This window comes from Ixodes scapularis, unplaced genomic scaffold (genome assembly GCF_016920785.2).
Source record: "Ixodes scapularis isolate PalLabHiFi unplaced genomic scaffold, ASM1692078v2 ptg000137l_1___fragment_3__unscaffolded, whole genome shotgun sequence".
Classification (NCBI taxonomy): domain Eukaryota; kingdom Metazoa; phylum Arthropoda; class Arachnida; order Ixodida; family Ixodidae; genus Ixodes; species Ixodes scapularis.
Window position 1 is genome coordinate 833,155 of NW_024609920.1, and position 27,983 is coordinate 861,137.

The 27,983-nt window shown below is 47.7% G+C and overlaps 1 protein-coding gene across 1 annotated transcript; it reads right to left on the minus strand.

The window, feature by feature from the left end:
* On the minus strand, window positions 1-26,206 carry LOC120846564 (lamin Dm0-like). The gene is made up of 10 exons (XM_040218377.2): window positions 25,675-26,206; window positions 21,988-22,099; window positions 20,979-21,128; window positions 17,960-18,256; window positions 12,439-12,676; window positions 11,032-11,225; window positions 9,057-9,161; window positions 5,334-5,453; window positions 2,623-2,727; window positions 1-748 (listed from the first exon to the last, which is right to left on the minus strand). Exons 1-10 carry the CDS (start codon window positions 26,139-26,141, stop codon window positions 713-715), a joined length of 1,824 nt encoding a protein of 607 aa, XP_040074311.2. The 5' UTR covers window positions 26,142-26,206; the 3' UTR covers window positions 1-712.
* Window positions 26,207-27,983: the final 1,777 nt, after the last annotated feature.

Consider the following 27,983-nt stretch of genomic DNA (forward strand, 5'->3'; position numbering starts at 1 on the left):
TGTCGCCCACGTACAAAAAAAGCAACCTGCTTTTTTGGTGAAAAGCACTTCACAGGTACAGTTGGCAAACTAAGAATAATGGTTCACAAGGTACTTATGTTGTTCTTGGTACGACCTGCGCTTATAATTGCAACACACCGGAGTCGACTTGCCCAAAAAACTGGCCAAAAATTCTTAGCGAAACCAGAGCTTCAGAAACTGCTGCCAGGGCTGCAGAATGATGTCCTCCCGAAACCTATTGCAGTGATGTTGAAGTTACACCCTTTTTCTAAAGCGATTAGGGTTTAAAAACTGAAGGTTTTATCTCCAACACAGGAAAAAAGTTTGGAAAAACCATAGCAAACACCACGCAAGGTTTGCTGCAAGTAATGTGGTTCCCCTGTCCACAAAACTAAACGAACAAGCACTACACTACGAACAAGACAGCACTTTAATGTAACATGATGTAGGTTACATGAGTCATGAAACGACAGCAACAAAAGCACGCACACAAAGGGGTTAGAATATGAAGTTAACAAGTTACAGAAATGCTTTAGACAGGTTATGTGGGGACACGTTAAGCTATTTTTTTTTCTTTCTTTTAAGGATAAAACAACTGCAGTCACAAACAGGTGGGTCAAGAGAGAAGTACAGAGAAAGGCAAAAGGAATATAACCAATAAAATAAATGGCACTAAGGATCTAATGACTTTTTTCATTTTTTTCTTGCCTCTTTACATCACGCAGCAGCGGTTGGGCTCGTTGGGATCCTGCGAAGGCCGCAAAAAGCAAAAGTTAATGTGTGAAAAAAAAACTCACGTAGTCTATTTTTACGACAGACTGCCATGACTGGAGTTCGTCGGAATTCCTGGGATGGTGGCAGTATATAACCGGAAGCAAAGCGCCGGCAGAACATGGGCCAAAGTAACACCTACCGACAAGAAATGCATGCTCTCATGGATATTAGAGCAATCAAAAAGTTTAAAACATGTTGCTATGCACGATGTTCAACATCGCTGCACCAACACCAACACCATAGCCACTCGCAGCCCAAGAAATGCAGAATGGCTTATTCAAAGCTTTCGCAAAAGCGAAATCTTGAAGGAAAAAAAGAAGCATCTGCTTTAGGTAAGGTAGCTAACCCTCGTTTGAGGACGAGGGTCGGGTATGACAGGCCCTACAAAGTTCGTGAATTCCACGGCGTGCAACGAGCCTTTGCAACATTAATGCGTTTTCAAAACAAGGACAACAACCCTAACCGACCGATCTCTCCAAGTGTTCGGCACATGCGCGACGCCGTCAGAACTTTAGTTGGCGGGAGGCAGACGGCGGTGCAGGGGAGGGCTCGCGCCGTCTGGACGCTGCGCACGGGCAGAGTGCTGGAGAAGCTGTCGTCTGTGCTGACAAAGTTCACTCGATGCAGTGAAGTCATACTGTCCGGCCAGAACGGTCTATTACAGTAAAAGCTCGTTAATCCGAATTTTGAGGGGGCTGCTGAAATAGTCCGAACGATACAAACTTCCAATTGATGAAAGTCAACGAAGAGAAAAGAGCCCCGTCCCGCGTTGGGTAGACTAGAATGCTCTCAACCGCCAGAGGCGTGCAAGTCCGCTGCTGCGGAGACCGAAATGCCAGTTCAGACAGCACGAACCAAAATAATCAAGGCCTGCCAACAGCCTCCTTGGATTAAGTCCACGCAAATTTATCGCGCCCGGATAGCGCCCGCTCGGCAACTAGACCCCAGCAATAGCTCGCTGCGACGTCGAAATGCTGGCACACGGGCTTTGAACACTATAGGTGGTGTTGCTTTATTCCTCCAAAAACTGGGTGTATCAAACATTCTAAACTTGATGAACCCCTATTGGTCCTGGCATTAAAGGTGCGCTGAACCGCTTTCTACGGTAGTCTAAATGCCAACTCAATCTACAAGCAGTAAACGTACTTAATAAATTACATTTATGTGTAGCAGATTAAAAATAGTTAAAATAGGTATCAAAGGTCAATTATCTCAGAACTATCACACGCCGGAGGGCAGTCGGAAAAAAAAATAAGCTCCTGTCCGACGGCGGCCTCTGGTGTTGGTGATAGTTCCGGGGTAATCAACCTTTATACCGATCTGAGAGGAATCGCCACGCATGGAAATGATGTTTGGTTTCTTAGCACGCTTAGAGCCCATAGATTGAGGTAGTGGTCATAGACTATCGCGGAACATGATTTAGTGCCCCTGGAATGTGATGAAGCAGTAAACAAGCCTACAATGTAAACAATACATGTATAAGCGAGCGTTCACCTCATTGTCACGCGTCAATTAGTTGGTTGGTTCTGCCAAAACAAGTCTTAAAATGGAGAACAACTACCAGGCGCGCTTTCACGTGCTGTACCAACAAAGGGCATCTGTCACGTCCCTGCGGATAATTGATGATTAATTTCGATCACCGGGGGAAGCTTTCAAAATGGAACCACCCCGACCGGAATTCAAACTTGCTGGGGCACTCTGGGCAAACCCTCCTGTCCCCGGAACCCAGTTTAAATATATATATGCTCTTAGAAAAAGTTTCAAATTGTTTTAATTAATTTTTCTTTCCTGCATAGATTAAGAAGTCATGCCCCATTGAAGAAACCGAAGGAAAGAAGAGGTACTCACGTGCTCGTGGAAAAGGGGCTCACGCCCCGTCGAATATCCTCCCGCGCCGGACGACCTTTCCGAGAGGCGCGTGAACTGACGCCGCCGGTTTTCCCGAAAGGCCACCTGGGGGCGCAACGAAAGTGAGCGTTAACTCGTCAGCCGTAACATGCCGCAGAAGCGCTAGAGTTCCGGTTACACTGCTAATTCATGATAAAAAATAGACTTTGCAATTAATGCACTGCCTCGTCACGTGGGTCATACAAACATCGTCTGCAGACACGTTCGAAGCATGCATATGTGTTAAAGGTGCTTCGAATGTGCTCGAGGCCTGCCTGCAGGTAATTTTCAAAATGTGTGCAGCGGAGTGTGTCATTCGTATCGTGCGCGAGCAACGGGACTGCGGCCGAGAGCTTCAATGCGGCCGAGAGCTTAAATGCGGCCGAGAGCTTCAATGCGGCCGAGAGCTTCAATGTGGCCGAGAGCTTCAATGTGGCCGAGAGCTTCAATGTGGCCGAGAGCTTCAACATGACAACATAAGAAATTCGAGGGTCATTTCCATAGGATTACCGCAGCAAAGAAGCCGCTTCGCAAGGTCACCGCCGCAAGTGTACGACCGTGAGTACACCTACGAAAGCTCATCCCCTAAATGCAGAATCGCGTGCACAGGTGCCGACATCGAGGTTTTTTATTACTTTAGCAGTTTTATTTGCAGCATTTCACTTTGGTGGAACATAAACTAGGTTTGTACTGCAAGTGCTGGGAAGTATTCAATACAGGGTGTCTAGCAAATTATTTTGAAATCCCTTGACTTTTTCAGGTTTTCCCAGACAAATTTAGGTGAAATTCCCTGACCACTGTAGAGGCGATTAAATATATAGGACCATTACAACACAAGGTATTGAGCATTGAGCAGTGTGAAGATCATTTTGCATGGGCTTAATCCAACCTTCATCTTAAAAAATATCTGGGTTCGTCCTGTCTGGAATAAATGAGCCCTTTCTTGCTGCGGACATAGTCAGTGAAGAGCCCACTTCCAGAAACACGATGAAAACACGACGCTCAACCACACACGCCTTGTTACTAACAGAATGGCAGCACGGCCGCCAAATGGACACTTTTGGATACCTCCGGCTTGTATTATATTGGGGTCTGCGGCTTTCCCATTTGTTACTAAATCAAGTAGCTCTAACTAGATTTAGCCTAGTGTCGTGCCCTCCATATAATCCAACCCAATCCAAGGCTTCGACTGGGTTTGCCGGCTGTTCCCTTTGCATCGGGTAGCACACTCTACATCGGGTGAGCAGTGACCGTGCTCCGCTCTAAGCAGAATTTATTGCCCATTTTTCTGCACCCAAGTCTTCAAGTCTGCTCAGGGCACTCAATGGCGTTTGCGGCTCGTTTTCCCTGACTGGGCTCGATATTTTACAGCATTCCTAACAATTCCCCGAGTTGTCCTGGTAATTAAAATTTCCCTGACAATTCCCAATTTTCCCAGTCGCTAGACTACGTGTGAATAGAACTTTACTGTGCAGTACCTGAAATTGTACAGGGAGATTTTTTATTTATTTTGGGAACAAATTTTTATTAAAACTAAAGTGGCACGACTCTCTTCAATAATGCTACATGCACCATACATCATAGCATGTATGATGTATGATGCAACGACACGATGGTTAGGATTTATGAATGTGTACATTGAATCCATCGGATGGACGAATGGACAGATACGTCTGAACCAAAGAATCTGGCAGCAGCTTGCGCCACCTGGTATATAAAATAGCCAAGGTTGTCGACAGAGTTCACTTTCTGCTAAATCTAGCGCCACCGTGATTTTTTGCAGAGCGTAGCGTAGTTTGTCAGTTTCACGCTTTTGGTGCCGCTAGGCGCAGGAAATTTGAATGTATCAAAATGGCACAATTGGTGCAGCTGTCCCGCCCCTGCAAATAGAGCCCAGGGACAACAAGAAAAGTTTTAAAGCACTATATGGAGATAGACAAAATCACAGTAAAATGTCAGCCCCTCAGAACAGCAACCAGACACGGCAATAGAAATGTCGGGAAGAGCTCATTGTAAAAGCCACTCCTGAACTACATGCCGACTGAAGAAAGACAAGCATGAACACGTGCAAATGGTTATCCTGGGTGTCGAATCAAAGATAAATCAAGCAGTGTTCACCAAAAAGGACACAATACCACAATTCAAAGGGAAAAACAAAGCTTGTACCCTCTAAATTCACACATCGATGACATCTTACATGCAAGTGTCTTATGAATAACTATTTTCCCTTCTGCTACCGTGAAACCCTTTATTTTCGCGGCCCCGATTTTTCGACAATTGGACTGCGGGGTCATATTCGCGACCATTAAATTTCGCGATTTCTTAATGCTGGAATTTACCTATAGAAACCACTAAACTAAAACCACTAAAACCAATTTTACAATTCGCGTATTTCGAAAATTAGGGGCTCTCAAACATTAATGGTTTAACAGTATATGAATAACAAGGCTAAAAGCTGCTTAACAGGTTTTCACACAAAATCAACGTGCGGGCAATACATAGGCTCTTCTAAAGAAAGCTCTAGATGATTTAGTTTTAACTTTACTGGCACTTTTTCGAACAGATGGAGGAGGCCTATTAAAGGTGGTAACTGAACGAGCAACTTTACAAGTAAATTACACCTATAGTGCAGCCCAGCTACAATGGCAAAACACTAAACCGAAGGCGCTCACCTCCTCCCCATCAGCGCTGAGCAAGGCAGTGCGCATCTGTTCAACGTGGGGCCACTGCTGGTTGCGCATGACCAGGTCCGACGGAGGGCTGTGTGCTGCACCGGCGTCGGAGCTCCATACCTGCACAGCATCCCAGCTTCGGATGAGTCGTGGTCATCTCACCGCAAAGGAGGTATACTAAAGCAAGAATGTGGGCAAGCTGGTTGAAAGAGAAGCTAAAAACAGTTCTTTAAGAGAAAAAAAAAGCAAAAAACTGAATGTTTTAATGTAGGCATTTTAAAGATTATGTCTAAGTTTTCTTTCGATCTTATTACTAGGAGTGTCAAAATCTCTAATTAAAATTTCGACGTAGCCCTGCCCGTCGTTGCATGCGGAGAGCAGGAGAGCGTGAAGGCGGATAGAAAAAAATTCAGGAATCCCGCGTTGATCCACAGTAGAGTCGCAGCGACAGCCACGACACGACATGGCGAAGTTGTCGGGCACTGGCGTCGCGTTCAAACACCGTGGGGTGCGTGAACAAAAGCGAACAAAACGAAATAGGCATCCGAATATTTTGTTTTGAAAAACGCTCGTATCATTTTTGTTCCGGATAGCGTAAAAGCGCTTTCCCCTGCACGAGCTCTTGGCATTGACAGTGCTACAACCGCCTTCTGTTATCGGCTATTTTATTTTCTTTTCCAGAGAGCGCGTGCGGTGGTGCTACAAAAGCCTCCGGTATAGAGCGGGTTGTTGATGCTGTGGCATCAACAACTCCGCACGAAGCGAACCCGGGTTTGATGCCCGTGGGCGGCGAGCAATCTTTTTAAAGATTTTGCAACACTGGTGACGGACGTCCTACATTGCCAACAACAACGGACGTTATGTCAAGTGGTGGCAAGAGCCCAGAACAGTTATCGCTGCGAGACTAACCAAAGGGACGTCGTCGGTCAAATGACTCTGCTCGGCACTGTGCAGGAGGACGACTATAACGTCGCAATGTCTTCGACGGATAACAGCTGGCGGCAAGGCTCGCCGCATGCCCTACGGCAATCGCTGCGCACACATCTCAAAATATATGGGGTTTACGTTTACTTCAGTCCAAAAGCGCGATGACTGAATTCATGGGACAAAAAGCTATAGTAGAAGACCGTTCCAAGCATTTTTTTTTTTAAGGCGGTTCACCTTTTTTGAGAAGGGCATAATAAATCCTGGTGCGAGGGAAAGGACGGACAAAGAACAAACTAAACTCCCAAGTTTTTTTGTTTGTCCTTCGTCCGGTGTTCGGTCTTCCTTGGCCAGTCTTCCCCTCGCTCGGATTTACGGTGTCTGCCTAGTCTGTTTACGAGGACGAAAATAAAATGTTATGGTAGGGTTTCTATTGAGACTTCAATTTCCACTACCAGCACTATGGGCTTATGATATAAGGCAAAGTAGCGATTTGCTATAGGAATAGCTACAAGTACCAAACAGATTTTACTTTCCTCAACCCAGGCCAATGTAAAGCAGGCACACGCATAAAGAATTGGTCAAGCTCAAAGCCAGTAGCGGTTTTGGCAGAATAATTTCTAACCGATTATCGGATAGTTTCTTCGAGCCTTTTACTAGTGATGGACCGAATCTGCTCAACTTCAGATTCGGCAAAGTTCGGCAAAGATTCGGCAAAACTTCGGAAAATGTCTGCGCACGCGCGAGAACGCGACGGAGCCTTGGATTGCAAATGGACGCTGTGCAGTCGTGCGGTTACCATCGTGCAGCGTAGTACAACCAGCGGTTACGCCGCGGTGTGGGGTAGGCAACACGGTAACTGCGTTTGTGATCGAGCGTGGTCCTCTTCAATATTTTCTGCCTCAAGAATAGAAGATCGACCAGTAATTTACGCAGTCCACTGCGCAAGTGACGAATGATGCCGTGTATTCTGAAACAGACACATTGTCCCACAATTACTTTAAAGCACTCCTCGCGATTATAACAATTCTTTTTTCGGCTCAAACAACAAAATATTGCTTCTTCAATTAGTGTTATCTCGCAATTTTCATGTGTCTGCATAAAACTAAACACGGAACTGCAATGCTCGACATTGCACATCTTACATTCACTCTCCCCATCTTCCGAAACGTTCGTGTATTCTTAAACACCAGAAACCGGCATTTTAAAGGTTAAAAACGAGACGTTGTGAATATGGGACGCACACTTTCATGCAAAGCCGACTCCAAGTGACTCAGCAACCGTTGCATTCGTTTTCCCGCACAAAACGGTGGCTCCCAGAGAAAGCAAGAACGCAGCGTTATTGCTTTCATTTTAGCAATGTGCACACACACGCCGGCCTGCGCTGATGATACCTTAAAACCGAAACTCGTAGCGTGATTCGTGACTGCGCCACGCTCGCTTCTACCCAACCTCCCTGTCACGCCACTCCTGCAATGAGTCACTAAAATTGCCAGTAAACACACAAATACAACATATAATGCATATAAGCCCAGTTTTTACTAAACAAGATGACATTCTACAAGATAATTGTATCGGTGTCGTTTTTAGGTTAAGAAAAAAAAACACTTTTTTTGCCAAGAAAAACTAAATATCAACGCTAAGCCTAATAACAATGTATCGAATCGAAAATTCGGCACCAAACTTTCGATTCGGCAAAAGTTTGGCCCATCACTACCTTTTACTACCGTTTTACCATGCTTAAACGAAAATTCAGCTGAACTCGTGAAGGTTGTGCCCAACCTTCACTTGTCCCCTTCTAAGCTTTGTTAGTTTTAATGTAACTATATCCGTGAACCATGGCCTCAGAAAGTCCAATGCCGACATGGGGGTGGCAAAAGAAAACGACAGATTTGACGCAAAATTAAGCCCAAAGAGACGCCCAGCCATCCTCACCGAGCGAATTTATAAATCAGCTCGATAGACACAAATATTCTTTGTTTATTCTCAATCCTCCACAAAAATAAATAAATAAATAAACACGATTAATAAAAGCAGATTGTCAGGACTGTAATGCCTGCGATCCCCGCCGAACATCCGCGTACAGCGGAAAACCAATGCCCGCGAGCTTCGCGGGTACTGCTTTTCCGTAGCACACGGGTGCTTGGCAAGGAGTGCCCTCAACGGGGCCAGGCCCACTCCCGATGAACGAATGGCACGAATTAAGCGAAAGCTCCACTTGAATTAAGCAGCTTAAAAATGCATCAAAACATAGCGGGAAAAGCAAAATATTTAAATTTGTCCGAAATAAAAGTGAGTACGAAAATTTCTAGGTTGAATTATCGCGAGACCACTGTATGCACCGTTTCACTGCGAGTCCTACCACAGCCGACGCGACGATTCGACGAAGACAATCGAGCAAAGCCAAAACCGCGCCGTTACACCGCTCGTCTTTGTGGATACGCCATCACCAACTTAACCAATCGCAAACATAAAAAAAAGTGGGACCTCGTTGCATCCACTGCACGCGATTGGTGTAGCCGACGATGGCAGATGCGCAAAGGCAACAAGTGCAGGGACGACGCGCTTCGGGCGCTGCTCAACCGACACTGAAGGACGGTAGCGCAGCCTGTGGTCGGACTTAAAGAAAAACTGAGTCTTCGAAAAATGTCGCCCATAAAAAAGCAAGCCAGGGGGTATTTACGCCAGTCCCTCTATGAAAGACTAAGTTTGAACTGACGAAAGCCTCGTTCTACTTTTATGAAACAAATGGAACCAGTGCCTTCGACGAAGAAAAACAATTCAAGAACTGCAACGAACCGTGATGGTGGTTCCCGGTTGGATTACGTGGGTCCGGTGGAACCGGAAGGTGAACTCATCGTTGCCGGACCTCCGGTCAATCCGCCAGCCAGCCAATGGAATCTCCTGAAAAAAAAAAAAAAATATAGATATATATATATATATCTCGAAGGCGCACCTGCAAGGATCAGCTAACGCGCGGTTGGACCGTCGCTTACGGGGAGTGGAGCCTGTTCCTTGGAGTCTCGAGCCCGAAAAGGAGAGCATCCCAAATATTTCTCGCAAACCGAGTGGCCAGCTGAGCTGGCAATCTTGTACCGCAATTCGAAAAGCAAAGTCGAGCACCAAATTGTTCTCCGGAAACTTGCACAGGTTTTTATTTCACTTAGAGATGTCAAAATGCCGTGGAATGTTCGCACTTAACCGAGAGTGAAGCGTCTGTTTTATTTCCACCACCCATACCAGGCTGCTCCAATTTGTCGAGATTCGAGAAAAAACTTTGCCTTGGTGAAGCTAACTGCGAATGTGTTCAATCGTTGCAGACGTCTGCGAGCAACGCAAACGAAAATAGAAATGGAATTTCAAACACTGAAAGTAAAAGACAACACAATCTACAGATAACAATGCCCGTGCTTCTTAGGAGAGGGGCAGGGAAACAGTAGCATAGAGAATGAAAGTACTGCAGCTTGTGCAGCGAAAATTCGTGCCGCAGAGCTCAAGGATCACGTGCTCAATTCACTCTTGTCCGTTCTAATGTGAATGAGCACCATACCGGCGTGCAGCCTTGTGTCACTACTGCGTGATGCACGTTAAAAAACCCCAGGCTGGTGGCCGTACTGCACTGGCTAAATTTCCTGTCTACGGAGCGACTACTTCCCACTGTATAGACATACGAACACGACGATTACTTTAGCTTGGGAAAGAATGCAGAAGAAATCAACTATGTGTTAAACTTTGTTTTACCTGAAGTCCTAATGTCGCTATGCCACGAGCCAATAGGGTATATCAAGCGGCTTCAAGTACATAGCGCGACGATATTCGAGCGCCTATTTTATTGTCGAAATGTCAACCACGTTTGTGCTAGACCAGAGACACCAATATTTTGCTCTTAAAGCACCAACATATTATTGAAGAAAAATTAAACCGAATGTCGTCACGTCACTCTGAATTAAAAGCAGCGCCGCTCCGCGAAAGTACTGAGGCAAGCTACAAGCGCACAAATCCTGTCAAACTTTGCTGAACCGGATTTTCCTTTATTCTCGCACCTATGCAACTCCTGCGGGGGCAACTAAAAGGATCAGGTTTGTAACGAGCCTCTCTGCGTTAGTGATGTCGCGTTTTTCTTGACGGCGTGTTTGCGAGTTTCGCCACTTGTGGTGGCAACGGATCACAACCTGACCGTTTCAGTTGCCCCGCTCTCCACAGGCGTTGAATAGGCACGGGAGAACAAGGAAACCCGGATCGGTCCTGTTTGACAGGGCTCGCGTCATCGTGCGAGCCCCGTCGTTTTGGCCCTATGTTTTGGCGTCTCTTCGAGCAAACAATTGGCGCCTCCGCGGTGTCGCCATCAAATGTGCTGTGACCTCACACTTCCGAGTATATCCGCTTGAGTTTGTTTCAGCCTTTGGTTCTGTTCCGACTTCCGACAAGACAGTGTTAGGCTCTGTGCAATTCAAACGTGATTTCCCTTTCATGTCACAGGCTTCCAAGCATTGGCCTTACAGCTCCTAGATAACAAGGCTGCAGTTATGAATTCTAAACGCCGCCTAAAGAGGCAACACGGGGCATTGACTGATCAAGTGCCATATACGCGTCTGACGAAGACTTGTCTTTAATCGACTAGAACTTGACCGTCGGCTAAACGCCGTCGCAGCACTTGGGTCCACCCTATGCCCCCGCGTTTGCCCTTCAGAAGACGTCGAAAATTCGGCACCACGGCCTTACCCAGGAGACGTCTATAGGCTTTAGATGGCAGAAGAGGGCGACGTTTACCAACCTTCGTGCCCTTGTTCTTTACGATGACGTATTTTCCGTCTGGGCAGTGGTCCGAGATCTCCAGGTCCCCCTTGGCGGATGCGGAGACCTGGACGTCGAAGTTTGACTGCTCCTCCCGGTGGGAGAAGGTCAGCCTGCGCTTGGCGCCTCGGAGCAGCGGACTGGTGTACATCTCAGCCCCGCTGGTAGATGCGCCTGAGAGAAACAAAATATCGTTCGCATCTCGCACGGTGAATCGCGTGTGTGCGGCACGGTTAACGCGTCGCTCGCCTCCATTGCCCGCCCTTGACTGCGCTACACGACGAGCGAGTCTGACAAAATCCGTCCCTTCGCACGAAAGGGGAGGGGCATAAAAGCGAGGAGTCTCATTGCGCACAAGAAAGGAGGCGCAAAAAAAATGAAAGGCAGCGTCCTTTGTATGGAGTTTGGTTTTGCGCCGTTAATGCGCGCTGAGCAATGTCGTCAGAACCACCACGACAATGCTGCTTTTTCGCAGTTTACTTTTTACGGACGCTAGTGGTCTTTGCGTTTTACAGTTCACGTTGCGTTCCCAAATATGTGCCCCCTACACTAGCAGTTTTGACGGCAGCACTTTTGATTCTAAGAAAAAAAAAAAGGAAAACCGGCGATCGCACCTGTGCGCCTACAATCCCGTGCCGGGATCCTACGTGAAAAGAGCAGACAACGTAATGTGCAAGCCTTGTCTTCTGGGTGGTGGTGGTGCGGTGCCTGGAAAGAGTCTCCGCAAGGGCGATTAAAAAGTGGGAAAAAAAATAGGGCGATAGGTGAGGCGAGTTTCTTTCGCTGCGACGAGTCGGAGTTGCTCCCAAAGGGTCGCCAACATCATTTTTACGCATTGCGTAAAGAGAACCACGACGGGCGAGGTTTCCCTGCTCATTTTGAAGTTCTTTCTGTGTAACAAAGCGACACCAGCAACGTGGCCTTATCGGGACCACCACATTCCAAAGTGGCCGAAATGCATGGAACCCTTTCCTCTAGATCATTTTTAAGAGTTAATATAATTTTCCACGGGGAAACGTCGCATGCATTTGGGCCGGTTTGGAATGGCTGTTCCCCAAGGGCCCAGATCACTGGCAACGCTTTCAGACAAAGAAGCAAAAAAGCATCAGTTGCAAGGTCTGCACCTACTGCAGGTTTGTTTCGTACTTGCACAAAGAAAAACACAGACGTATGACATTCTATACAACAAAAATTTTACAAGCGCCCTAACGATTGTACTAGCAAAAGCCCGGCCAACCTATTGTCTGCTCTCATTTTCCGCCCTTCTGTAGCTTTTTTTTCTCATTTCACTCGGGATTACTTACTCCACCGCTTACGCAATTCGCCGCGTTCTGCTCCCATCGCGAACCCCCACCCCGAGATTCTCACATAAACTCTACGGACTCACTGGGCGTAATGTGCAGCCGGGACTCTTCGCCCTCCAGGAGCTTGCGGTACGCGGCAGTCTCGAGGTCCAGAGCCACCTTGATGTCCAGCAGGTTCTGGTACTCCCGCAGCTGGTCCTCGATCTCCGCCCGCAACCGGGAGACCTCTTCCTCCTTGGCCACCAGGGCCCGGCCGTGCCACTCCCGCTCCTGGTCCAGCAGACGCTCCAGGTCTCGCACACGGGCCGTCAGGGACAGGTTCTGCGGCGGAAGACTCAAGTCACGGTCTCTTCCCAATCTTCCTACCAGGAGTCGTCCTGCGATTCCTGCCCTGGCCTGGGGAGCTTCTCGGTCACAACAGCGTGCAAAGACCACGACATCATGAAATGGTCATTCACTCTCTCCACCTTAACGTGATGGTCAAGCCGATCCACTTCTCCAGACGCTCGAAATGCCGAGAACAAACGAGTGGAAACAAGGCGACTACCAACTAAATTGCATCTCACACCGTCGATACTGCATTAAAAAAATTATTTCCGCAAAAAATTTTTTTTTCACAGGCATGTTATAATTTTACTTAAAGGAGCTCTGCAACAGTTTCAATGCTTTGCTTAAATCATTTGGGACTTCGTGTCTTGACCTATCTGAAGTAAAGAAAAACCGATTTTGCCTGCATGTCCCAGTTTTTATTTTAAAAATGGACAAAGATTCAGGTTTTCGGCACCTCTCAACTCCTTCACCATCTTCCTAGTCACGTGCGCTGTGACGTCAATGGGGTTTACGCGGGGTTCCGGTGAAGCTTCCTCTTTAGAGCCATCAATGGGCAGCGATAACTCATTCGCTCGCGACCGCGTGACCACGTGCTAGCGGGCGCAGCCAGCGCAACGCGAGCAATATGGTGAAAGGATGAAGGTTTCATCCGGGTCCGGCTATCCACTTCCGGTTCTGTCCCCCTCCGGCTTCTGGCGGCTGTTCGCGGTAGCAGATAGAGCTGACGGTTTTGTGGACCTAGGATAGATGGCGCCACTAAAACTTCGTATAACAAAAGATTTGTCGATGATACCAGGTTTTTGACACATTTATATTCATGTTGAAACAACAAGATTTATAAAAAAAAGTGACTTTTTATCGAGCAGGTATTCGCACAACTTGCCATCTTTCTAAAAGACACCCCATTCACGTCATGCAACCTGTTTCCTATGGCCACCGCTCGCGGCTGCAGGTCGCGGGATATTTTAATTTTTACCTCTCGATTACGCGGCGGAATCGCAACATTTCGAAGGAAGGAGGTGTGTTTTCCGTTCTTTGTGACAAGATGAACAATGTGAAAAGCAAAAGATGCCAATTTTTTCAACGTTAAAATCTTTGCATACCTTCTTAGAAATAAAACAACAAAAAACTTTATTTTCAGTTGCTCTTTAAGGTAATTAAATTAAATTTTAACAAAGCATCTCGGCCAGTTGTACACGAGTTCAACTTAAACCAATGAGGTTGGTACTACAAGTGTTGGAAAGAATTGCATTAAACTTTAGTGCGAAATATATCTCAAATCGCTCAGAGAAAGAAATTTATTTTAGAAAAAATGTAATTAAAACCGGAGGGGCAAGACTCGGCAACAAATTTTAGATGCTACATTGTATGCGTACAATATAACTGTACATATACAGTCGGGGACAAAAGTCCCCAGGACGCGCGAGCTGCGACTGTAACGCATCGCTCTGCCATCCGCCGGCGGGTCGCCTGGTTTCGAGATCACACAAAAGCGCATGCGCGTCCTGTGCCTGCAAGCGTGTGTGTTTTGCCGCTTTTCTGCGTCGCGGCGCCTAACTCGGAATCGGGCGCGTGGTACCGCCTCGGAGATAGCGCTCACCGCGCTTACTGACATGGCAACTATGAAGCAGGGCGTCACGGCTGCTCAACTGAGCGATAAGCCCAGCTGGTTATAAAGCAAGATGCGCTGACACGGCGAAATGCAGCACAATGCCGCAGGCGATATCTCCAGTTTTGGAATGTGTAGCAGACGCTCGTCAGCCGCAAGCGCTATCTCCGAAGCGGCACCACGCGCCCGATTCCGAGTTCGGCGCCGCGCCGCAGAAAAGCGGAAAAACACACATGCTTGCAAACTCAGTAGGACGCGCATGCGCTTTTGTGTGATCTGGAAACCAGGCGGTCCGGCGGCAGATGGCAGAGCAATGCGTTTCAGTCGCAGCTCGCGCGTCCTGGGGATTTTTGTCCCCGACTGTACAATGTATGACGCAGCAGTACGATGGCTAGGATGTATGATACACCGAATCCATCGGATGGATGGATTGACAGATATGGCTGAACCAAGGAATCGGGTGGCGGCTTGCAGCACCTGGCAACGAAATAGCCAAGGATGTCGACTGAGGTTTCGCCATCCGCTAAACGTAGCGTCGCCGTAATCTTCGGAGCAGCGCGGCACAATCACGGCCGATTTCTGGCTTTTGGCACCGCCAGGCGCAGGAAATTGTGATTGTATCCAAATGGCGCGGCTGTGCCGCCCCTGGCAAGCTTCCGTGAACTGAAGAACTGAAAATCGACTGCTGCGACACCGCCACGACCGTGGAGGGCGACGAAACTTCTACGAGTCATTGCGTGGAAATTAAGGTCATTTGTTAGGACGTTGTTAAAACACCGGTTGGAGACTTGGTCGAGGCACCGCACCTGAACTGTCTTTGAGTACCGAAAATGTTGGGCATCAACTCTAGACTTAGTAACAAGCTGAAACGACTGAGAAGAAAGGGACAGGACGGTGGGCTTACTGACAACTGTCAGTTTAATAGAGCATGTAGGGAAAAACAAGGTGGAAGTGAAAAAGGAGAAGAGAAAGATAGAAATAAACTCTCAGCTGCCACTAAGAGAGAATATTTAGTTGTAATGACATGGATGCCGAGAGCACCATATCCCATGTCGGCACCCAGAGGAGAAGAAGAAAATGCGCGCTACAGTCCATGCCAGGCGTCATGAGCAGTTTATTCACTGTGCGGCTAGAAAGTCTATCCTGAAGGCAACAGTGAATAAATGCTCATGACGCCTGGCATGGACTGTAGCGCGCCGACATGGGATATGCTACTCTCATTATCCATGCCATTACAACTTTTTTTAAAATATATTCTTTAAAAAAAATGTTTATTTCGATTTTTAAAGCTAAATATTTTGTCTTAATAGCAGCTCAGAGTTTATTTCTAACTTTCTATTGTTTTTCACTTCCACCTTGTCTTTCTCAACACGCTCTATAATATCGACAGTTGTAAGTGAGCACTCTGTCCTGTCCCCTTCCCTTAGTCATTTGCGCTTGTTAACTCAAAGTCTAGATGTTCAGCCAACTAGTCTCCCCCCCCCCCCATTGATCTTGATCAATTGGGGGGGGGGGGGGGGCTAGTTGGACCTGGTTCCCATGTATGCGCACTGTCGACACTCGACCATTTTGGACGAGCATAACCCGTCACCCCGGAGTTGTCCCGCAAACTGTTAAGGACGAGTGCAGCTCATCTGAGGCCAGATTCATAAAAAACCTCTTACCTACGACAACTTAGCTACGAAGTTCGTAAAGTTACGATCATCGTAAGATGAGGCGAGAACTGTACTCACAAACGCATTCTTAAGTGAGAGGAGGAAAGTTACGACCTCTTACGGAGAAGCGATGACTTCCGGTGCTGTTGCTATGGCAACGGCGTCTTCGGCAAAACGAACAACCAATTAGAGAGCTAGGCACAGTTCGGAGCACTTGGATTGTTAATAACAAACACAGGCTAACCACTCGTTGATAGACATCTCTGTGTATGTCCTGTCCTGTCTGTGTGTAAATGTGTAGTGTTCAAGCTGATTCTCATAAACACGGGCGACCTTTCCACCACCGCTTGTCTGGGGTTCGTGTCCGTGCAGTGGTATATCGACGCTAACACGATTTAAACGCTTCGTTGACTGCTACAAACTCGATCGCTACAAAGTGAACACAACTGTCATCGTTGGTAAAAGCCCCGTGCCAGTCGTTTGCAAAGAGACGTAGAAGAAAACAAACCGCCGCGGCGTTTCTCGCGGCCTTGGAATTGCAGGAGCGAGCCGACGTTAAAAAAATACGTTTGAACTACGAGAGTGTCAGCAATACGTTTGATCGAAGTGCCGGATTCAGATTGCGTTTCGGTAAGCGCTTCGGAACCGATCTTCTACGATTGCAACTCGATACTGACATGACAGTCGGAAAAGAAAGGTTGGACCGGCATCGCGTAGCTCCCACAAACGGATATACAGCTCGACAGTTAAAAATGGCATACTAATAAGGAAGTGTACAAACCGTGTTGCGAAGGTAATCCATACGGCGTTTATTTGAGCTCTATAAAACACAAAACAAGGAGATAGAATCGAGGAGTCCCTTTTCGACGACAGCGTTCGTCACCGCTGCCTCGGAAAACAAGGTGATCGAGATGATGAGGGGAATCGGTTGACCTCTGAAATTTAGTTAAGCTATCAAACGGCAGTGTCCACAAGGGCCGCGCGGGCATATTCCATTCAGCAAGCCAGCCGGTCGTGGGCAGACGGTCTTGGCCAAGGACCGTCTGAGCAATGCTGCGCCGGAACGGGTCGGAGTGCCTGCTAGGCCTATATATTCTGCCGAGCTCGCTTGGTCGGTGGGATCGTCGCCTTTGTTGCCTTTTCCGGGTGTCTGTGGATCCCGCGTTCATGTTCGTCGTGGTCGGTTTCAAGTACTTCTTCATTTTTTTCTTGCTGCTTGAAGTCGGGACGCGCAAGAAGAGCAGGCAGAAAAAGAAATGTCCGTTGGGTCGTTGCGAACGAGCAACTGAGTGACGTTGTCGGCCATGTTAATTTGATCATAGAAAGGGCGTAAGACAGCTTCGGAGCTGTCGTAGAATTTTGTCGTAACCTGCGCAAAAGTTACGACAATTTCGTTTCGAGAATACGGATTTTCTCTCAAATTTGTAGTACGCATTTTTTTCGTCGTAAGTTCGCTTTGAGAATCCGGCCTCTGCTTCATCCGCTGATGAAGCTCTCCGCATCTCTACATCGTTGAGTGCAGTACACCTCAGAGCTACAACTATGCAGAGTTTCCAACACAGAATTTGTTTCTGTGTTAGAAACTCTACATGGCTCTAACTCTGAGGTGTAGCGCGCTCAATAAACTCGACGAAAAAAATTCTTGAGCAACTGCTGCGGAGGACTCGCACGCCATTTCCCCGAAAAATTTATGTGAAGAAATTTTCGACTCCCAACATATATTTCTCCTCCAAATTCAGCAGAGAAACTGAGGTCGCACGATTGTCGTGATTTGACCCGACGTCCATCTTCCCGCCAAACATAGTGTGGAAAGTGATGCCGTGTCGTGCCAATTACCTAACTCAATTTAAAGAAGAATTCAATGCAAAGCGATTTCGATTTCTTTGTGCTAGAAGTTTGCGCTGGATGCAATCTGTGACCCCAGGTCTGTTTGCACAATAGAGCCTGCGAAATCTATTCTTAACACCCTAACCCCAACGAATTCTGCACAAAAAGGAAGACGTCCCTGACCTGCGACTCGAGCTCCGAGATCTTGGAGTTGAGTCCCTCGATGCGCGACTTGTACGCTCGCATCTCCTCCATCTTGCTGGAGCTATCGCTGGAGCTCTGCTCGAGCAGTCTCTGCAGGTCACGCATCTTGTTCTCGTAGATGTTCTGCGTTTTCTCCCGGTCGAGCTGCATCTGCGACTCGTACAGTTCTCGCTGTTTCACCAGCGTGTCCGCCAGGCGCAGCTCGTAGCCCTCCCTCAGCCGCCCGTCGATCTCCGTGGTCTCCGTCTGCTTGGCCACGCGCACCTCCTGGAGCTCCTGCATTGAGCAATGGCACCCACGCCAGGGCAAGGAAAGGTTTAGGGGGGGGGGGGGGCGGGGGGGGGGGCATGGATGTCGTTTCCTTGAAGGTGTCCTCTGGCATTTTCGTCGTAGTGCCAGATTTGCCTGGAAATTCGTTAAACACGCCAAAAAAGATCACTGAAAAAGTAACCCAAATATTGTGCCAAAATAAAAAAAAAATTCCGCTATTGAACTTATTGAACTTGTCATCCTCACCTTGTCTTTCAAAGCGAGTCTACTGGCCACAATGAAGAGGTGACCTCAGGGGAAGGCAGGGGTTTGCTCTTTGGGCTGTAGACTATTCCCAACAGATTAGTTTCATGGTGTCAAAGGAATGCTTTGGAAGTTGGCTCCAGTCCTTGTCCAGCAGCACAGAACGAACGCTGGGCACAGTCAATTCCTAGACTGCCCGCTCAACCTGCAAGCCTGCCTTTCCCCTAATGTCATGGCATTGAAAAGCGAGGGTATATTTGAATCTTGGTTTTGGAGTCATTTTTATTTGCCGATTTCACAATAGCTATTAGGGGCGAAGCTCCTTGGGGTCTAGCCTTCTCCGTCCGTCCGTCCGGCCGGCGTCTGTGCTCACATAAAAAGAAAACAATGTTTGCGCAGTCGACAGGATTTGAGTCCGTGTGGGGAGACCCCAATGGATTTCTAATCCATCGCATTAACCACTCGGCCACGACTGCGGGACAAGTAGGGGGCTCTGAGATGTGGTAGTAACACAAGAGCTGGGGTTTGTCATGGATAAAACGTTGCATGTAGCAGCTCAACGTCTATACAGGAGGGCGCTGCTGTCAGATGCGTATATAATCGCGTTAAACTTTGCATGCATTGGCTCAACGTTTATAGACGAGAGGGCGCTGCGGTGAAATGCTCAAATGCGTATATAACTACGTTCCATACCATATATTCTCTTTCTGACATGGACCGTTGACTTAAGCGGTGGAGATCCGTTCCCACGGCTTCTAGCGGATCCAAGCTGATCTGCTAGAAGAATCACTGGCCCCGCATTTCACCGACCACAAAGCAGTAACAATGAAGTCGAAACGCAACCCGCAACTCAACACTAACTATGAGCAATAAAAAAATATTAGTATCATCAGCGCACAGCAGAGCTTTATCCCAATCAATATCATTCACCACGTGGAGATGCGGTCATTTTTTTTTTAATTTCGCGACACTGAATGGCATACCGGAAAGGGTAGAGGCCAGCGATTGCAAAAATAGTTACTTAGGGTAGCTAAAAAAAAAAAATTGCCGGAGTACGTTTTTGAAGGGACACTAAACATAGGCAATTTTCTTTTCTACCTGGTTTGGACGGACATGTCTCAAAAAAGATTGTAAAAGAAAATTGTTTTTGTTAATATTTATGTTGATACGAATTTTGACTCACGGGCAAAACCGAAATTGTACCACGTACGATGATAGCGTTTTCACTGAACTAGTATGCGCTCCGTGATCCAGCAAACTGAGCGCATAAAAGCTGGGTACGAATGAACGGCCGATGGAACGCATTGTTCTATCGCCCGTTTAATTAAGGCATTCTTCAATTAATTTGTGAACCACTCTGGCCGATACATCAAATAGCAAAAAATTCCTTGTGGACGTTCACCCAAAATAGAGACAACTTCTGGAAAGATGGGGTGGGCTATTTGGGGATGCCACAGCAATTTTATCAAGTTAGCGACGAACACCAGGACTATAAAACATGCTACACGGAAAGCGTCACCACGAATCACGGATGTGGCAAGTTTGCGTTTCACGATGCAATGAAAACGCGAGGATTCGCTACAAACTTTCTGTCACGGGAAAGGATACCGTAGATCAGTGGTTCTCAACCACTGGTGTTTCGCGGACCCCTTGTGGATCGGCGGATATGATGGAGGACCCCATTCGCGGTGAGGGGAAGGAAAAGTTATTGATTAATTATGATAGTGATTTAATAAATGGATGTAACTAAGGGCTAGTGTGAAGTGGATTTCTCTTATTGACGTATACACGAGAAAACACACCCAAGAAATGGAAGCTTTATTCTTAATCTGAAAAAAGACAACTTTTATCGCCAGCAGGCAGGGCTTCGCGGACCCCAAAGGGTCCGCGGACCCCCATTTGAGAACCACTGCCGTAGATTGTGGATGCAGCAGATTTGAGTTTCATACTGCAATGACCGTGCAGTAGTCTGCTCCAGACTTGCCAGTCACGGAAACCGGTGTCGTGATGAACACTTGTCTTTGTGTTTATCTCTGCATATTGCAGACAAAAAACGAAGAAACGCACTACAAATGCGCTTGCCACGCGTACCAATCCCACGGATCGCGCAGTTGATGAGATTCTTGTCAACGGAAATCGCATCGACCGCGCGATCCGCGTGCGGTCGTTGGAGTTTTTCCACTATGAATATTTAGCTAGAAAAATCGAATGGGCTACCCGTCGGAAGGAGGGTATGTTCACAGGATTTTATGGCATCACATCCCTAACATTAGAAAGCAGAACGCTTTTGAAAACACAGTCTTTTGCATACTTTGCCCACTGAATTCACACAGTTGCCGATCAGACTGAAGTTTCTAAATTCACATGCAAAGAAATTTCAAGATCTTTTGCGGGTCCTCCTTCCACATGCTCCCCATTGTCCGGAAATTCTAGAAAGGTCCTAGGGAACCACGCTTACTCTGCGACGTTTCATTCTGATGCTCACCTTCTCGTAGAGGGACTTCCGGAAATCCAGGTCTTTGGAGAGAGTCTTGGCCCTGTTCCGCAGCTCGACGTTCCGCAGAATCTCCGCCTCCAGCTCTTTGCGGAGCTTCTCAAGCTCCTTCGCCATCGCGTCCCGCTCTGCCTCCGCATCCTAAAAAGTGGACCAACAAAACAAAATTAAAGGGCTTTGCATCCGTTCTGGACCGTGGGCCGGGATATGGCACAGACTGTGGTCACCAACCAAGACGAGTGCTGCCGTTGCCACCTGGTCAGCAACTGTACTCTTTCATTTAAAAGTTGCAGTTAGACTTGGCCTTTCTTGAAATGTACAATATCTATGTCTGCACAACCCGGAGTCTAGAAAACTGAAAATTTTTCTACACAGAGCTTTGTAATTTGCAAAGAAGATTCCAGAAAGAGGAATATATACATCCATGCACATACTCTCACATAGCTTACGCTTGAAAACTAAGACCATAAAAAAGATAGCTTGGTTTAGATGCTTTGTTCAAGGCAACGAGCGTGCAATAGCACTAATACACAGTTCCTACCTCAATGAGCAGCCCCACTCTTACACAGTAGAGGTGATAGTGAAGTGGGGATGTTACTACACTACTTACTGCTCTACTCCCTGTTGAGGGAGGGGGATGTTACCAGAGTAATCACTCCTTCCACTCATTGAGGAGGGGTACGGTGTTACACCATTTACTTCCTCCACTCCACACTACTGCATCAAATCAACAGCTGCACTCTGCCCAGACATTTTCTACCACAACGATGCTACCGTGTGACCAATGCCAACACGAGCGACTAAGGTCCGTGCAGGGTTTCCACGCAAGGCTCTCGCTCCAAAATGTTAACTCAAACCAAGGCCCGTCCAGAAGTTTGGTAGACGTAGCGCCAGTTACCTCCCACCACAACGAAAAGTAAGCCGTCAGAAAACTCAGCAAGCCGACCACGCAGACAAACGACGGTTAACGTAAAAACAAGCGTTTGGCCGCTTTCCTTACCTTGAGTTGTGGAAGGGCCTGATTCAGACGTCCCTGGAGGTCGACGTTTTGAGATTCGAGCGATGTGACCTGTTGCTGAGCTGCGGACCACTCGCGTTCTCGTTTGGCGAGTCTGACGGGGTTAAAAAGTTGCAAGCAAATGCACGTCATTGAACGATGTTAGGCAAAAGGCTGCTTTGCACATTTATGTGTGAAGGCCCGTTCACACACTTGCGCTTGAGTCCGACAAGACCGGTTTTCAAGCCTTTTCCGACGGCTCACGATCGGCTGCATTGCTGCGCATCCGGTCGTAAGCCGTTTCAAGAGGCTTAATTAAAACTCGGCCTTGTCTCAGTCGGTCCAAGTCAAGCGCAAGTGTGTGAACGGGCCTTGAGTGGCAATCAACTGCGTATAACTAGACTGAAGGCTTGAAAGTGTTTGCGTGACCAGACCTACTCCGACATCGAGAAGTGGCTGCTCGCAGGATTGTCGGCATTTTCTCAAACACACGGTTAAAGATGGCTCTGGATAGCGGGCATCACTTCCAAAAAGTATTAATCTGAAATAGGTTATCTTATGCGATAAAAACCGATGGATAGGTGACCACAGTACACAACTCAAAGCTAGTCCAATAAGCACTCAATCGTGTTTGTCTCAGTTTCGCTTCAGATCAATAGGGCTCATTTTAAAAAGAAAAAAAACTGAAAGTGTATTATGTAAACCCAATAAAATGCAAGTCATCAGCGAGCCCCGACTGCAAGAAGTGCGTCTACAGTTACACCTGCCGTTACACTTCAATTATAAAGAAAGTTGTCAGGGTGTCTAGCAAATTATATTTTGAATTCCCCGACTTCTCCAGATTTTCCCTGACAATTTCAGGTGAAATTCCCTGACCAATGTAGAGGCGGGTAAATATAAAAGATAATTACAACACAAGGCATTGAGCATTGAACACTGAGGATCATTTTGCATGGGCTTCACCCAACTTGCATATTCCGAAATATTTGGGCTCGTAAAGTCCAGATTAAACGAGCACTTTCTTGCCGCCGACATCGTCAGTGAAGGGGCCACTTCCGGAAACACGATGAAAGCACGACGCTTAACCACACACATAAATAACCGAACGGCAGCATGACGGCATAGCCGCCAGATGCACACTTTTCCATACTTTCGGCTTAGATTGAATTGGAGTCCGCGGCTTTCCCTTTTGTTACTAAATCTAGTAGCTCTAACTGGATCTAGCCTAGATTCGTGCCCTCAGTTCAATCCAAGCCTTGGACTCGATTTGTCAGCTGTTCCCTTTGCATCGGGTAGCACTCTACAGGGGGTGAGCAGAGCCCGCGCTCCGCTCCAAGCAGAATCCATTGCCTCTTTTTCTTCCCCCAAGTCCTCAAGTCTATGCTCAAGACACTCGATGGCATTTCCGGCACATTTTCTCTGACTGGGCTCGCGTTTTTACAATATCCCTGACAATTCCCCGATTTTTCCTAGTAACTAAAATTTCCCCGACAATTCCCGGTCACTAGACACCCTGAAGTTGTCCAATGAAAGCTGTAGCAATAACCAGTGCAAGCACACCAAGGAAGATGAGGTAAATATACGAGAGGATAAAAACGTTGGGAGGGGGCTGTCCAATATCCCTCATAATTGTTTTTTTTTTATTTTGGGTAATAATTCACTATTGTAATGTTGTGCACGACAAAACTTTTTGGGTGAAATCACAATGTTAATTGGAGAGCCTAGTACGAGTACACTTATATGCTTCATTACAAACAGAACTGGAACACTACAAATGAATTCTGAAAGACCATTGAAACATCAGCCGTTTACTGCATTTGCCACATCTGTCTTTGTTAGGGGCAGATGCAATGGCAAGGAATCAACAACCCCGTTTGTAAGCTGGTAGAGCGCAGGTGTTCGAAACGTCAGAGCTAGAGTAAAACAAAGGTCAGAAACTCAATAAAAAAAGGACAAATAATTATTGTTGGAACCTCCCAAAACTGGTTTCCATAGATCGAGCAACAGGTTTTGAATTTGTTTTACTTGGTTACGAAAGAGGCTGGCAGACTCGTAGGCCGAGCAAACGATCGAAGACACCAGAACCACTTCACGGCCAGTGTAGTAATAACCTTACCCACGCAGATAACTTATCGCTAACTGCTAACAAAAGGAATGCCTTGTGATATATAGCACAAAGAGAAGTGCCGATGCGGACCTTACACAAGTCCAGATAATAGCTTCTTTTAGTACTCTTCTGTATGCAGTATGCAATGTGTCATGTACAGTCGGGAGCAAAAGTTTGCGGGGCACCGGAGCGCGTGCCGAAATGCATCGCCGCGCCGTCCGACGGCGCGCCGCCGCATTAAGGAGACGTGCTTTGCGCATGCGCGTCTTTCGTGCTCGCAATCATGTCTCTTTCGCTCGTTTCTTTTCGACGCACTCCTGATACCAGGGGTCGGCACCAGGGGCGCGAGTTAGCGCTTCGCTGGTTGTCATGCTGTGTGTCTGCTTCAGCCGCCTCAGCCACCGCGCTTTGTCATGGAAGTCGCGTAGGGGGAAGAGGGGGAGGGGGGGTAACCAGGCGCTCAGTCACCCAGCGCGGCTGCTGAGGCAGCTGAAGAGGACGCGAGGCATGACAGCCAGCGAAACATCAACTTGCGCCCCTGGCGCCGACTCAGGTTATCAGGAGTGAGTCGGACAGAAACGAGCGAAAGAGACATGACTGCGATCACGAAGGGCGCGCATGCGCAAAGCGCGGCTTTTTAATGCGGCGGAGCACCGTCTCACGGCGCGGCAATGCATTTCGGCACGCGCTCCCGTGCCCCGCAAACTTTTGCTCCGGACTGTACTATGAGTTTTCCGACAAGTGGGAATTCCACCCACTTCACACGGACATTGCTCCGGAGAAGTTCATCTCAAAACTGCTAGCCAGTCTAGCCATTTCGCAAGCGTGGCTGCTACGTAAGGATGGAAATAAATAAAAATGTAGAAATAAACCTAGAGCTACCACTCTTATGTTCCTTGCGCGCATTGCGAAACGTAGACAAACACACAAGAAAAGAAAACGGAACGTGCTACGCTGAAAAGAGGCGTGGCGGAAATGACACTGACGCCATATCCGGTCGAACCACCGCCACCTATCAGTCAAGGTCGGCAAAACCGTCATTCAACAGCCGGCCGACTGAATCATCAATGAAACCTGCACTTTTAAGTGGAGCTGTTACGCTTCCATTCATTCCGTTTGTAACTGACACTACCCGAGGTGTGTGGGCTACAACGGATTCTTTCCAAGGTAAAAGCTGTCAGGTCATCACAGCATTTGTACTCGGCTCAAAAGCGGCTTCGAAGAAGCAAATACACAGAACCCGCGATGAACCAAAAAAAAAAAAGAAAAGGGGGAGGGGGGCGGGGGGAGAACCCGGCAAGTTGTGACAAATCGTTTATGCCCCGCTCTTTTTTTTTCTCTAGTTGCTTTAAAGTTTTATCATGTCTAGCTTTAAATAGCTAGCTTATCATGACTCTGCCTCCAAGGCTCACGAAGCCGGTTAAAGATTTGGCGGTCACACAAACCGCCCCGCTTCGAAAAGACAGCTCGAGCGACGGACGCCTAGAAGCCAGACAACGAAAGACCGCGAGCCACAGCCGCTCGCCGAAGTCGCAGGGTTTAGAAATTGCCTCAAGAAAAAGAAATATGGGCTGGCTACTTACTTCGTTCGCAGGGTCTCGGCCTCTGTCTGCCACTTCTTGGCGTCGAGCTGCAGTTTGGCCTTCTCGTTTGCGGTCAGGTCGACGGTGCGGCGTGCGTCGGCAAGCTTACGCTCGTACAGGATTTTAACGCTGGCGACTTCCCGTGTTTGGGTCTCCTGGATCGTCATCTGTTTGGTCAGCTTGCTGTTTTCGGACTCTAGGTGACGAACGCGGTCGATGTACGCAGCCAGCCGGTCGTTCAAGTGGGCCAGCTCGTTCTTCTCCTGAATTCTCGCAACCCTGGACGCCGAGAGCGGCGAGCTCGAGCGTTCCCGGCTCCCGCCGGCGTTGGTGTCCGACGAGCGAGATGTCCGAGGCGAACCCGGGTTCGCCGGGCTGTCCGCGCGGTCTTGCTGCGAAACGTACTGGGACGACGTCGTCGTCGTCGTGGTCGTCACGACTTGTTTGTGGACGCTCCGCGACGTCATTTCGGAGTTTGTGCGGACGTGCGAGATACCAACTGTTCCTGCAGACTTCGTCAGTCGAAGTGCTGTCCCCCGCAATGTGTTCGCCGATGCCTCGGGTAATAGAAATCGAGATGTCGGAGTGCCGCCGAAAAGGGCCACGTGACCTGTTGCGCCAATCAATGGGTTAGTTTGGTATCCGTGTATGCTCCATTTGCTGATTGGCTCTCAATTTTTAGCAGATCATTCTAGGGGTGTGCGGACCGAATCGAATAGCGCTGCGATTCGAACGAGACATGCATCGCTCTCGTATACCAAATAACGCAGTGTCATTCGCAGCTTCAACATGCTGCATGTTAACAGAAACGGTTCTCCTGGTTCTTTTGTCTTGCGCTGTGAAAGCTACGAATGATGCAGCGCTATTCGATTTTATACCAGCGTCTTGCACCGCCACCGCCGCCGCTGACGTGGTGTATCGGTGAGGCAGATTTAAAAATGACCTACTAACCTCAGATCAGAACGCAATTATGCACGTAACTTACGGCTCGAGTTTCAATGCAGCAATGGGCCTTTTCGGCAAATGTTGGGCGCCATTTATCGGCAAGCAGGAGAAACGTTTTTGGTGGCCTGCCTTGCTTCCGCTTCTGCCCGCTCAAAGCTATGTTTGATGTCTGAACGCGGGCGCTAGACGCGCTCAGCGTTTGTTTTTCCTCTACCCAACGCGATCGACGAGTACACTTTATTTTTTTAAATTAATGTGTTTATTACGCACGACTTCGTACTTTTGTAGATTTTTTTCCGACTGACTTAACAACTCGTGCTCGCGCTCGGGAACAAAACAGAAACAAAAGCGTAGGCACATAGCCAGGATATTGTTTTGGCGGGGGGAGGGGGAAGGGGGGGGGGGGGGGGGCGGAGGTCTTTCTTTTTTTTTCGCACTGCAGATATAAAAACTGTAATGGAACACTACATTAACGTATTTATAGAGTAGAAACCGATGCTTACTTAAATATGAATCAATTTTTTGTAATCGATATTTATTGAAAACCTGGTAACAGCAGTGCAAGAGGACGTCGTCAATAATCTGGCTGTTGTGACAAAATTGGACACCGCGTAAAACATTATGTCTCGGTATAAACCTAAGCTGATCAGTACTTTGTAGGGAAACCCTTTGCATCGATCACCGGTTGGCACCCACGGTGCATTCGGAATTCAGGAAATTGTCAATGTTGACACAAGGGGTCGGTTGTTCAGCCGTTTTTTAGCCACCAGGGGTTGAAACCCGACCCCTGGTGGCTAAAAAGGTTGCATTATGGTGTACCATATCAAAACAAAATATAATTGGCTATTCATTAGACGTCGAGCAATACTTCTGTAAAAGAAACAAAATATCATATCTTTTTGTTCACTACTGTGTATGGGGAGTAAGATAAGATTGACAAGTGCAACTATAGTAACATTGTGAACGAAGAGGGGTGAGTGCATAGGCGTAGACTACGGGGGGCATCGGGGCTCGTGCCCCCCCCCCTTCCTGTTGACATCCTGGGGGAGGGGGGCACAACCCCCCCATTTTCCCCCGGGTTATGATCCCTACCGAGACGCTGTTTACGTGCCATATAACGAGCTTCTAGTAGTGGCATGTAAACAAAATAACGCACACAGTGACGGACATACGGCGATATACATACGCTCTAAATTGTACCCCTAAAAATAAACCTCATAGTTGCCGGTGTAAAAAAAATTGCGCGGAAAACCATCCCCTCCCCCCCCCCCCCGCCCCCGCTTCCCGGAGAACTTTTCAGCCTGCCTCCCCCCCCCCCCCCCCCCCCGGAAAAATGGAAAATCTACGCCGCTGGGAGAGAGTGA